At 41.5% G+C, this 12,927-nt stretch overlaps 1 protein-coding gene across 23 annotated transcripts in view; it reads right to left on the reverse strand.

Moving 5' to 3' along the window:
• DOCK9 (dedicator of cytokinesis 9) overlaps positions 1 to 12,927 on the reverse strand; it is a 297,489-nt gene that overhangs the window by 54,116 nt on the left and 230,446 nt on the right. For 11 of the 23 annotated variants that reach the window (XM_007960744.3, XM_073014456.1, XM_073014451.1 and 8 more), the window contains 5 exons: positions 11,756 to 11,889; positions 9,248 to 9,362; positions 5,348 to 5,414; positions 3,888 to 3,935; positions 1,229 to 1,365 (listed from right to left, as the gene is read on the reverse strand). In XM_007960744.3, coding sequence (XP_007958935.1) covers positions 1,229 to 1,365; positions 3,888 to 3,935; positions 5,348 to 5,414; positions 9,248 to 9,362; positions 11,756 to 11,889 — 501 coding nt within the window. Of the gene's footprint in view, positions 1 to 633; positions 678 to 1,228; positions 1,366 to 3,887; positions 3,936 to 5,347; positions 5,415 to 9,247; positions 9,363 to 11,755; positions 11,890 to 12,927 lie in introns of all 23 variants that reach the window. The other 12 variants (XM_073014464.1, XM_073014461.1, XM_073014454.1 and 9 more) reach the window with 2 other exon arrangements.

Below are 12,927 nucleotides of genomic sequence, written 5' to 3' on the forward strand. Positions count from 1 at the left end.
AACCGCACCTGGACAATCTTCATAATGCCCACATTGCTGGGGCAGAGGTATGGGAAGCTGCTTTGTTTTGATTCCTCAGGTGTCTTACTTTGAACTATTATTAATACAATGCATTGGGAACACTGCCTTTACTCTTGGCCTGTATTTTAAAAAGAGGTGTGAAAAATCACAGTGAATGGAATTTATTATTAGACATGATGGAAGGATATTAATAACCGTGTATTAAAGACAGAACTTGGAATAACAAATAATTGTTGAGATAAAACAATAACTAGCTGTGTCATGCTTGGAGAAGAGATGGAACAATTTAGAGAACACAATGCTAGCAGAAATGGGATTTATTATAAATGATCTCATTAGTTTTTCAAGTGCTGTATGGTTGACATCTTTCAGGTGTTCTGCTCTGAGAAACCCTTAAGAAGATAAAACACTTAAATTACTAGAAACAGCACACAATGCCTTGTCCCCTCTGCTGATTGATAAAAGTAAATTAAAAATATGCTCCCCTGTTTTGGCAGAATCTCTATTGTGAAGTTAGAAAGCCCCAAAGTTAGGAAGGCAAGATGAACAAAAAGGTCTCGGCTTGCAAGTGAAGCGGCCTCGTAAGCAGACTTCAACCTGATTAAATCTTACCATTGTCTACAGAAATTCCAAGCACACTTGATATCTTTCTCACACTGAAAACACAGAAAAAGTCACTTTGTTATTGGACGCTTTTCCACACCCTCACAAATTGATTCAAGGGCTTTATGTTTTCACAGCAGTGCAAGGATTAACATCCATTCAGAGCTGGAATGTCAGAATGTGGACGCTTGATCAATTACATGCACGGGATCAGGAGGGGTGAAAGAAATCCATCCCGAATGTTCTCAGAGTCGCGGGGGAAAGCCAACGTTAAGTTGGCTCCAGGTGATGAATCCAAACTTTATGTTTAGAATACTGGAGAACGGCTGGCTATGGACCCAGCCAAGTTTTGTTTTGGGGATGGGGAAAGGGTCAGGCACTTTTAGGTTTCGTGCTGTAGTTGAGCATGTTCCACATTGTGTCACTCCCAAATGCTGAGGACGCTCCTCCAAGGAAGGGAACTGTGCCATGAGCTCTTCATCCTACTTGCTTTGAGCTGGAAGAAAAATCGAGTTGGTGATGTGATAGGTGTGGCCTGGGGCTCTCCCCTCTGAGATGGCACATGAGATGGCTGGCTGTTACGATGGCATGTCATGGGACTTACTGTGGTTAAAAGTGAGAGAGTTATCCAGGCTGCCCAGCTGCTGCAATCTGGCATGCATCATTCCTGTTCTGTTACGGGAAACAGGCAATGTCTGAGACTTTCGATCATGAACTATGGGTCCCAACCCCTCCTGGTTCCTGCAACATGAGTGAAATGGGATAGAAGCAAAAGTTAGACGTGTTACACCGCAGCGAGACGGGTAGCGTTAGTGAAGCCAGGACATGGCACGAGGGAGATGGCCATGCACTGACCGAGCGCGGTGGAGCAGCCAGAGACACAGGCAGGCGGCAGCTCCCACACACTTCACGGCAAAGCACCTGATGATCCAGGAGCAAAAATCAGGCCAAAGCAAGGACCTTCTTATTTTTAGAAAGTACTTTAGAGATGCTACTCTGAAAAAAGTGAGCATCACTCCAATGCAGTACTAATGGTTAGTGTTCTGACAACTGTCAAAATGTCACTCATCTTTTTGGATTATATATGTTCCGAAAGAGCAAAAGACATGTATTTTTTTTTAATTAAAAAATGCATTGGAAAACACAGAGAACAAACATGCAATGGAAGGGATTATATGAGTTTTAACACCTTTATTCTTACCCAAGCAGGAAGGAGAAGAGCCACACACTTTGTTAAACTTGTCAGCAGTCAAGTAGAGAAAACAGAAGAGTGATTTGGGTTAGCAATCAAACAGCTAACTTCCTGCTGTGTACCATCACCAGAGCAGATGAAAATGAGACCAGGGCTGCAATGACACCTGTCCCCTGTCCCAGAGCCAACCGTCCCCCTCACTGTGTTATTGTGTGTAGGAGAACAGGGACATGCATGGACTATCATCGACTGCATGCTGCTGGGTGACTTCAAAGGGACAATAAGAAGGCACAGTGTGCATCAAACTGGACCACCGTGGATGGCAAACATGTACAAGGTTCACAGTCTAGTTCAGGATCTGTTTCACATGCAGCAGAGACCCATGGCAATTTTCGTACAGAGCAGAGCGTATCTTTCCACAGTGCATGGAGCAAAGTCACACCATCTCCACTCCCGTTTTCCTCGGCCCATCTATTTTTAAGGCAGTCCACACTTTTATATGCAAATATATACAGGGTGCTTATGAAGCAGGAAGATTTTCTTTAAAGAAGTTAAATTTATATCCACTGAAAAAAACTAAGTTAACCATTTCACAAAACCCGATTCTAAAACATTTTGTTGGGACAGAAATCTGCAGCTTCTCACATTCACCGTTTTAAGCTGTGAGGCATTTTATTCTACTTGGCACAATATTCTCCGAATGCGATGTAGGCGTCACTGCAAAAACTTAAGCTAGCCCAGCACAGTGCCTTTCTGTGACAGAATTTATTGTTTGCCCATCTTCATGGGACAAAGTCAGGGAGAATCCAAGTCAAGGTAGAAGATGTTGCTGGTATAAGGACACCTTGTATATACTTGCATTTAGTGCTCCAAAACTCAAATATAAAATTACTGTTGTGATAAAAAATAATGCAGTTAATATTACAGAACTTTAAGTGCTACCACATTTCAATGAAAAACAGAAAATATTAACAGGCGGAAAATGCAAAAATTCTAAATTTGCTTCTTTTAAAAAGAAAACATACATGTTTACTTCTTAACATAAAATGTAATTCTGAAAATTTCTCAAATATCCCCAGAAAAGAACAATGTTAACAGAAAAAGAAAATCTTCACAAAGAGCAAGTCTATTAAAAATCTCTGGCCTATTTCATCACTATAAGACAAAATTGTCGATATATAGAAAAACAAACCTCGATGACAACTACATTTTTAAGTTTTTCTTAAAACATATTTACTTATAATAAAGCTGTTAAAAACAACAGTAAAAAAATATAATACTTAGACCAAGACCCCACTAATACACTAACAGAATGGCTCATAACACAGAAAACAAACAAACACAGACATTCCTAACGGCAATGGGGCAGCAGGAAGAACTTGGTAAGGACAAGAGGTGCTGTGAAGAAACGCCCCCAAAGAAGGCGTGTCCAGCCACACAGCTCCAAGGGGTTTCTAGGAGGCTGGTTCTGGACAGGAAAGTGGGAGTGACGCGACTCACCAGGGAGTTCTGGCCAAGAACATGGAGCGCTTATCAACTAGTCAAGAGTAGGAAGACAAAAGGCTCCATTTTAGAGGTTTGTGGAAGTCCACACAAATTTGAGATGGACTGAAAACATTCTTTCATTAAGAAAGAAGAAGAGTGGTTAGTGAGATTTTAGTATCTTTGTAGCTGGGAGCAGGAACAGTCAAAATGACCTTGGAAAGTCAAACAGAGGAAAAGAAATCACTAAGGAAGGAACACAGGAAGAAGAACTGGGGAGAAGAGGAGGGGAAGGAGACAGAACAGAGAAGGAAGGGGAGTTTGGACGACAGGATGGAAGGGTAGCCACAGCCCGCTAAAGAAACACTTTCCAAGAGGTAACACGTAAGATGAAATGAGACTTCGCCTGTAAGAATGCAGACGAAAGACACTGCCAGGCTCTGTGGTGGCAATCCAAGGGCCTGCCATCGGTCCCCATGGCCGCTTCCATGAATCCCAACTGCCAGCCGCCACTGATGACCATTCCCACAAAATCAGAGCCAGGCAACACAGAAAACAACACGTTTCGGATGAAAACGCCCCACAGTACCTGGCTATGTATCGCTTCCCCATGTACTGGAACTGGTGCAGGCAGACTCTGCAGGCAAGATGAAAAATTATTAGGGAAACGTGAAGATAAAATTATTTTCAGGATGTTATTTATCCATTAACAATAACAAATTCAATAAGCATTATGTCTAGCACCAGCATATATCACATCCTCATTCATTCAGAATAGTTTTTGGGAGTCCTCTGGAAAGTCCCTTCAAGCCCAGAGAAATGTATTAACCTGTGAGGGAGGCCCCATCTTGTATAGCTACCAGTGCCATGGTGGCTGGCTAAAGCAACACAGTGCAGAAGCCCAGGACCGACAGGATCGTCCATCAACTCGGGGGTGATAATTCACTCCACAGCAGCGTGCCCGGGAAATCATGCTGAAGACCATGCACCTTGTTCCAAGTTACTTATACATCCTCATTTACATCTATATAAGCAGCTCTCTCTTTGGCTCGAATATATGGATTATACACACCAAGTGTGTCGTTTTTAAAAATATATATCTAACAACATTGTTTTGTTTTGTTTTTTTAAATCATGTATTTAATGGGGTAGTTAAAACAATGTCCAGTGAGCTCCTCTGGTGTTGAACCTCATTTCACCACATAACTCCTGCCTTTAACTCAGCAGAGGCCAGGACACTATGAGCCAAGTGTCCACTGAGGGCCAGGCCCACAGTCTCTCATCTGTAGTTCCAAAATGCATGAAACTCTGAAAACCACTTTCCTCCTGAGTTCGTGCAAATACATTTGGCACCAAAATGTGACCCAAAATAATAGACATAAAGCTACTTACAGTTATGATTTATCCAATTATTATGAACAATAATAGTACTGCAGACATTTTTTATTTTTACTATAGAGAGATGCTGTTGAGATGTTACGGGATGTAGTCTATATGTGAATTTTTCAGAAACCCAAAAAGTTCTGAATTTGGAAATTGATCTGGCCCCAGCAGTTTTGGACAAGGGATTGTAGATTCACGTTGCTAAAAGTAAAGAGCTTAAAGGAAATCAGAAACTTACATTGACGAGCCAAAATGAGATAAAGATGCCACATAAGATTTCACTTTTACTTCTTATATTTTAAAATTATAGCGACTTTTCTGACTCAGTTTCCACATCAGCTTAAGTTAGGCTCAACTTAGAAAAGCAGTATCTACCCAATTCAGCTAATAAATTTCGTGTTATTTTATTAAGATGACTTATACACATAAGCAGTTACCTCTCATGTAAAACAAGCACATATCTGTAATACGTTAAGGGTGACCACTGATCACTGGGTCACAAGCCCTGAAAATATGTTTTAGGGCCAAGTCCATGAGAAAGGGCTTAAGAAGTAAGTGAGGATGTGACATACACGACTCCCCTGGTTCAACCACATAGTATTCGTCAAGCCTCTTAATGATCCAGGAAAAAATCAAGAGGCAATGATCAAAGAGAAAGCTACTTACTCAGATATTGTAAAAAAATCCATAAGTTCAGATGTTGAAGCCTTGTTCCAATATGTAAACAAAGCATCTAGAAAATAAACATTTACTTAGAATCACAATATATATCATATACATTATGGAGAATCACCTGTCGTGAAAATGGGAAGGAACCTTGGAGTGTAGGCCTCTAAACCCTTTCCCTGCCCTCTTTTATAGCTGACCACTCTACACTGGATATCACTCACCTGAGGCCTATTCACCTTCAACATGCTGTATTTGAACATTTGAACTGTAATTCCATCATGTCATCTCGTGCTACATTCTAGCATAATGCTCACTTAACTTATATGTAACATGCTCTTAAATAGACTAGAAAATTCTAATCCCAGCACTTTGGGAGGCCGAGACGGGCGGATCATGAGGTCAGGAGATCGAGACCATCCTGGCTAACCCGGTGAAACCCCGTCTCTACTAAAAAAATACAAAAAACTAGCCGGGCGAGGTGGCGGGCGCCTGTAGTCCCAGCTACTCGGGAGGCTGAGGCAGGAGAATGGCGTGAACCCGGAAGGCGGAGCTTGCAGTGAGCAGAGATCCGGCCACTGCACTCCAGCCTGGGCGACAGAGCGAGACTCCGTCTCAAAAAAAAAAAAAAAAAAAAAAAAAAAAATAGACTAGAAAATTCTAAGAATACAAGTGTACATACAACCTAAAGCTGGACTCTCTTGTCTCCTACTACAGGATCTCTCCCCAACAGGGAATTTGTTGAAAATCTTTGCATATTACACACATAAGTTTGCTCTTTGAGTTTTAACTGAACAAGATAGCTTGGATCTATCTCAAGTTTTTCTAAGTTGCATAATATTCCTCTATGTGGATAGACCATAATTGACTTAGTCTCCTACTGATAGACAGTTACGGTTTCTGCCCCCTAACTTTTTGCTATTACAATTATGGTTCAATGAATATCCTTTTATGGGGGTCTTTGCATGCACGCCTAACTATACCTACAGGATAAGTTCTCTGAAGCAAAATAGCTGTACCGAATGGTATGTGCATTTAAACCTCTGTGTGAACCCTTCACAGTTTAGTATTACTGTCGTTTGAGTTCTATCATCTAATAGCTAACCTTTTTTGCATTCTTATATTTCACACTGAGGTTGAGAAATAGGTAAAGAATTTTCTCTTAGGGAAAAAGCCAGAGTCTTTGTGGCCTGAGATGAGCAGAGAGGGTGGCTGTGGGGATGCTGATGGCTCATGAAGATGCATGGCCACAGGCTTTCACTCTACACTTGTCAAGAACAATGACACGCAGGAATGACATGGGATATAGACTGAGAATCTATTGTGTGCCAGACACTGTACTAGGTTCTCTCACAATTTCACATAGATTGTGCCATCTAATCCTCACCATAATCTGGGGCAGAAGAAAGTTCTCATTTAGATGAGCTAACAGAGACTCAGAGAAGTAAAGTAATTCTCCCATTTACCAGTCTGAAGAATCATGGCTGAGTGGGAATTTAAATCGTGTGCATCTGATTCTAAAGGTCGCTTGGCCTATTAGACCAGTAATAAGAGTGGGTCATGGGCGTCCATCTTTAGGGGTTTTGAGTTGAGATTCCAGAGGAACAGACTCTGGCTACTTTAGGCTGGCCATCAGGGTAGGGTGAGCCCCCAGGGAGCTCAGTGCATGCTGGAGAGCCTGGTGGGATCACCCTGCAGACCCCTGCGGCCACCCTCAGCACACACCAGACAAAGTGGCCAGCAGCATAGGCAATGACGCTGCCATTCCTTGCTCTGGGCTCCAGGTATGGTTGGGAGAGTGGGAAGACAGAGATAAGCTCTGTGAAGAGGGAAATGGCACAAGAAGGACAGTGAGGAAGGGCCCAGCATGTAGAAGGTGCTCATTAAATGTGGAAAGAGTAGCTACACAGTTACACAACTGATTTTGGTTGTCGGTGTGTTAACTATCTCTGGAGGCAATTTCTCCCAACTCATATGATACACAAAAGCCAATTGTAGGTAGATTTTTAGAGTTCAATGTGAAAATTTAAATAACACTGCTTTCAAAGAAAATATGAGAATACCTTCATGACCCTGGAGGTCAGAGAAGATGCTTAAATGGGATGCACACACACACATTCTAATTATAAACGGAAAACAATCGATAACTTGAAGAAAATTGAGAGAAAAATATATTCCGAAGAGGTGGTTGCATTTTTAAAGTATGTGTATGACTTTAAAGAATAACTTTTACGGCCGGGCGCGGTGGCTCAAGCCTGTAATCCCAGCACTTTAGGAGGCCGAGATGGGCGGATCACGAGGTCAGGAGATCGAGACCATCCTGGCTAACACAGTGAAACCCCGTCTCTACTAAAAAATACAAAAAATTAGCCAGGCGAGGTGGCAGGTGCCTATAGTCCCAGCTCCTCGGGAGGCTGAGGCAGGAGAATGGTGTAAACCTGGGAGGCGGAGCTTGCAGTGAGCTGCGATCAGGCCACTGCACTCCAGCCTGGGCGACAGAGTAAGACTCTGTCTCAAAAAAAAAAAAAAAAAAAAAAATAACTTTTACTTGAATTCAAATGTTCTTGTATATTTGTCTTTAAAAAGCAATTATGTTCCTATTTAGGTCATATTCAATATTTGAAATTTAAAATAATTTAAAGAAAACTTTAAACAAAGGAAAAACAGAACTATAAAGCTTGCTAAACCTCATTATTACCACGAAGCAAAGTTTAGAACTTTTGACTTAAATGGGAAGACTTTCAACTTTATAAACCCAAATATTACACTAAGTGCCCTGTGCTAGTGTATTTGGTTATCATTCAGGGAAAGTCTTGCTCATCTGTTCTTTTTTTAAAAAACAGCATTTTAAAGTAACGAATCAAGAGAAGAATGAATTACCCAGTCTTTCTTTTAAGGACAAGCAGGTTTTTCCTACCATCTGAGTTAAAAAGTCAGATTGTACCTTGGCTGGGGTTGGGGAAAAAAAAAGTCAGGCTGTTAATGCTGCTGAAATGAAAGCTTCATATAAAAGAAATACTATTTTCAAGCAGAAATTCCTTCCACTGGCTAGTTAGTACATACCTCCTGACCCCAGATAAAAGCAGCACAAGAAGCCTTCAGGTTCTCAAAAAATGGCACTTTGTTTTCAGGAGAGTTCATCCTAATTCAATCACCTTAATGAAGTTCACAGCACACCTTTTAATTCGTTGTAGAAAAAATAAGATTTTTGCCCAGGATGAGAACTGTGACATTGTTTACCGGGATTGTTTATATTACACAGCCAGATACACAGACGAGCTAACAGAGTTGAAACTGTCCTGTCATACACATTCGCGAGCCTTATGTGGTCCAGATAGAGCATTCATAGTTCTGCTCATTCTTAGTTTAAAATGTAGTTGTCCAACCCTCAAACAGAAACATAATCTACTATGATACCACCATTTCCATTAGAAAACTAAACTAACGTCTCTCCCACTTTCAGACAGGAATATACACGCTCTGGATGGAAGGAATGCTTAGGTCCGCCCACAACACACATTCTAATTCCAGAGACTAACACAGTTATTCAAGCTGACAGTAAGTTTCTTTGGACGAATAAAATTTTTTTTAAACTCAGAAGCTATTTTATGTATGTGCTTTTATCTCCTTCAGTCAACATGGTAGGTCCCAGTTTAATATACATCTAAGAAATAGGCCCATTCACATTTTAGAACTCATTTTCTAGAATAAAATTATTAAGGAAATGATTTTCCCACAATAAGGTTCTTATTTCTATTACATTTAGTCAATGAATATGCATTTTTAACAAGGAAGAAAATCCTTTGAAATCTTTGTATCCTTTCAACTTATTACAAGTTAAAAACAAACAAACCAAGTACTGAAACAGGCAAAACAGAAATCTCCATTTTTTTGACCTACCATCAGACATGCTCTTTAAGATGTAGAGGAAACACATCAGCAGGCTCTTAATCTCAGACTGGTCAAGTTTATCACAGCGAACCACCGAATTTCCCAATGTGCTACTTTGTTGGTGCTAAAAAGAAAATACAGGTGATTTTTCTATTTAATTATGGGAGGAAAATGTGTTTCCCTTTTCTCCCGTGGAAGAGAAAGATTCTTAGAATCAAGTCAGATCATACACATTGGAAGGTGCAAGTAACTTGCTGACAATTAAACCACAGGCACCCTTTCACCCAAATATAACACACTCAGATGCTCCCCATGGAAGCCCTAGCTTGTCTCCTCAGCACGCCCTCCTAAGGGACAAGCAGAAGGCACAGACCTTTCACACTGGATAAACACAGCTTTAGCTATGCCGAGTAAAACCTTCTGAGATGCCAAGTATATTGAAACCTCATGCAAGAAAGTATGTGTGCTAGGATCAAGAACAGAAATTACGACTCGGAAGACACTGCACAACCAACCACCTCCTGACCACAACGGCGGTGGCTGAAACAGCAAGTGCCTGTGGTGCTGCTGTGAGCAAAGCACCCCAAAGCTTGCAGCCTGGGCACCGTCATCCAGGGTGCATCATGGGGCGTGCTGTGGGCACTGCTCAGGGAACACAATAGGCAGGTGCCTGCCTGGGACAAACAGCGACACGTCAGCACAGCATCACCAAAGGTCCTAAACTGATGAGGTCACTCCATCATCAGCTTAGCTCAACACTGCAAACATCAGAAACCTTGGGGGAAACGAGAGGGCAATTTTGCCACTAGGCAGCAGGTTCTCACAGAAAAAAAGCAGCACAAGAATCTCACCACGTGATTGCAAACACAGGAGATTTAAAAACTCTCCCAGTTGAATTTCCAATTGAAATTAAAAATTTTTTTTTTGCCAAATATCAAAGCAAAAACAATAGTGGAAAAAAAGATGTTTTATTCAAGGTGCTGGTGGGCAATTGAAAATAAAATTATGTGTGTGTGAATATATATATACACACACACACACATATATTAAATAGGCTTAATTAATAAAATATGTGAATATTTTTATTTACAGAAAAATACAGGGGCAATTAGTGGCAAAACTGGTATGGATGTACCCTCTGGCCTGCCCACTTGATCAGAGTCACTGGAGAACTCAGTACTTCCGGCAGTGGGAGAGAGGGTGTTGCGTGCATTGTCTCCTCTGGCAAAGGTGGAATCGTTAGGAGGGAAAAATCCACAGTGACCCGGTTTTTCCTGGCTGACTGGCAGCTCTCCTCCTCCTCTCCAGCACTGTGTATGACACAAGCAGAGTGCCTTCGGAGCAGCTTCTCCTTCTACACACGAAGGCATGTTGGGGTCAAGGGAAAAGTTCAATACGTCATGACACACCCAAACTGAGCTGCTCGCACTTCAACAGAGCTGCGTTTAACAATAACCATGTCAATGCCGGCCACGGGATGCGTGACAAGATTATAAACCTGATGCTGAGGAAGGATGTTTTCTGGGTGTTTTTGGAGAACTAGGGATAAATCCCTAAATGGCTCAGCTGTTTATTGGGATGGGTGCTTGTCTGTCACTTGAAGTAACTTAGAAAATCTGTGCCCAAAGTGATACCAATGTACCATGGCCCCAGGTTTAAACCCACACTTTTATCCTTTCCTACAAAGTTCCAAATGGTCTGAGCATTTAGTAGTTTGAAGAAAAAAGGCTAAGTATGAGGAGGAAGTGCTGTGTTGTGGGTTGGTGCTGTGTGAATAAAGTGATTTCTTATCCCTGAATTACCTATATGATCAATTATTCTCTGGAGCTGGCTTCAGACCTAACACCCTTGTGGGTGGAGAGCTGTGTTGGTGACAGTGACTCTGTTATAAAGTCTACAGGGAACTGGTGGGGTGCGGTGGCTCACACCTGTAATCCCAGCACTTTGGGAGGCCGAGGTGGGCGGATCACGAGGTCAGGAGTTTGAGACCAGCCTGGCCAATATGGTGAAACCCCATCTCTACTAAAAATACAAAAATTAGCCAGGCGTGGTGGCATGTGCCTGTGGTCCCAGCTGCTGGGGAGGCTGAGGCAGAGGAGTCGCCTGAACCCAGGAGGCAGAGGTTGCGGTGAGTTGAGATTGTGCCACTGTACTCCAGCCAGGGCGATAGAGCGAGACCCGTCTCAAAAAAAAACAAAAAACAAAAAACAAAAAAGGGCTACAGGGAATTGAGCTGGGCAGCATTTTGAGTCCCTCCGTGTCCAACCCACCAGAGCCATTCACTCAAGATGCTCCATTGCAAACCCTGCCCAGGATCTGAGGTCGTGGAAACAGGAATCAGAGCATTTCAAGGAATGGGCCCCGACCTTAAAGCTCTCATCACCTACTCCAGGTCAGCTGGGTGGTTTAGGATAAAACAAAAGGTCACACTTAAAAGGTACTAGAACATGAAGTACGTTTACTTTGGGCTAAATCCATTGATTACAAGAACACTTGTGTTGGGTGAAAAGCAATTACCTTATCCAGGGAATTGCTCTTCTCACTATTCCTTTCTGGAAGGCTGTTACCCGAATCTGTGCTTATGAGAGATCCTCTCGAATCAGCATTTCTCACACTGTTGATGTTTGGAGTTGACGTCGTATATGGAGAAGCTAAATGGAAATCAAGCCAAGAATAAAGTTTTATTAAGACAGAACAAAATGAAGATGAGTACTGAACTTTAAGGGATATTGCTTTTATTGCACTTGTATTTTCTGTTACGAAGTCGGCTCACGAGTTGCATTCCATTACTTCACCTTTAAAGAACCAGGTCATATACAATGAGATAAAAAGAAATTAGTCTGAAACATTCAGATGTAAATGTCTATTCACTTATTAGAAACCACCTTTGATCGCTAACAGTGCACACCTGTTTCAGAATGTGATAGAATGAAGACTTTAAAAAATTAAAAGATAAATCCACCTACAACTATCAAGTCACAAAATTAAACCATACAACAAACTCGTAGCATTCAAACTGATAATAAACACTGAGGAGCCTACGAAACTCTGAGGGGTGTCATGGGGTGTTTTAAATTTTCAAGAACACAGTGATCCGTGACCTTGGCCAGAAGCTGCCGTTTCAGCAGCCAGTTGTGCTATGCTCCTTTTGAAGACATATTTGTGAAGCTGGGTATTTGGAGGGCTTCACAAATAAAAGGCAAGTAATCAGTGAGAGACAGGAAATGCGAACGGTGCTGGCCAATATGACCCCAAGGCTGAGAAGCTGTCAGTGTCCAACAGGCACACACCACCCATTTGTAGTTAGTTGTGATTATTAAAAATAAAATTAAACTTTTTTCTTTAAATGTATGCATATTATTTCTTTTAAGTGCCTACTAAATTGTTAGAATGTAAGTACTTATTAAGTTATTTGGCTCTATGTACCTAATAAACAGAACTGTTGGGCGTGTCTTTTGGCCTAGGGATGCCACGAAGAAAAGTGACACTAAGGGTGCTGTGAATGGGGAATATTTGAGAATCTGCTATAAACAACTCTGAACAGAAAGGAAATCTAATGTAGAAATAAAATTTGTGATGTCCATGAAAAAAACAGCATTTGAAGGCAGAAATCACTCCCCATCTTGGTACTATGGAATTTTTAAGGTAATAGATTGACTTCCTGCTTAGATAAGATTTATTAAATAAAT

The sequence above is a fragment of the Chlorocebus sabaeus genome, chromosome 3, assembly GCF_047675955.1.
Source record: "Chlorocebus sabaeus isolate Y175 chromosome 3, mChlSab1.0.hap1, whole genome shotgun sequence".
Lineage (NCBI taxonomy): Eukaryota > Metazoa > Chordata > Mammalia > Primates > Cercopithecidae > Chlorocebus > Chlorocebus sabaeus.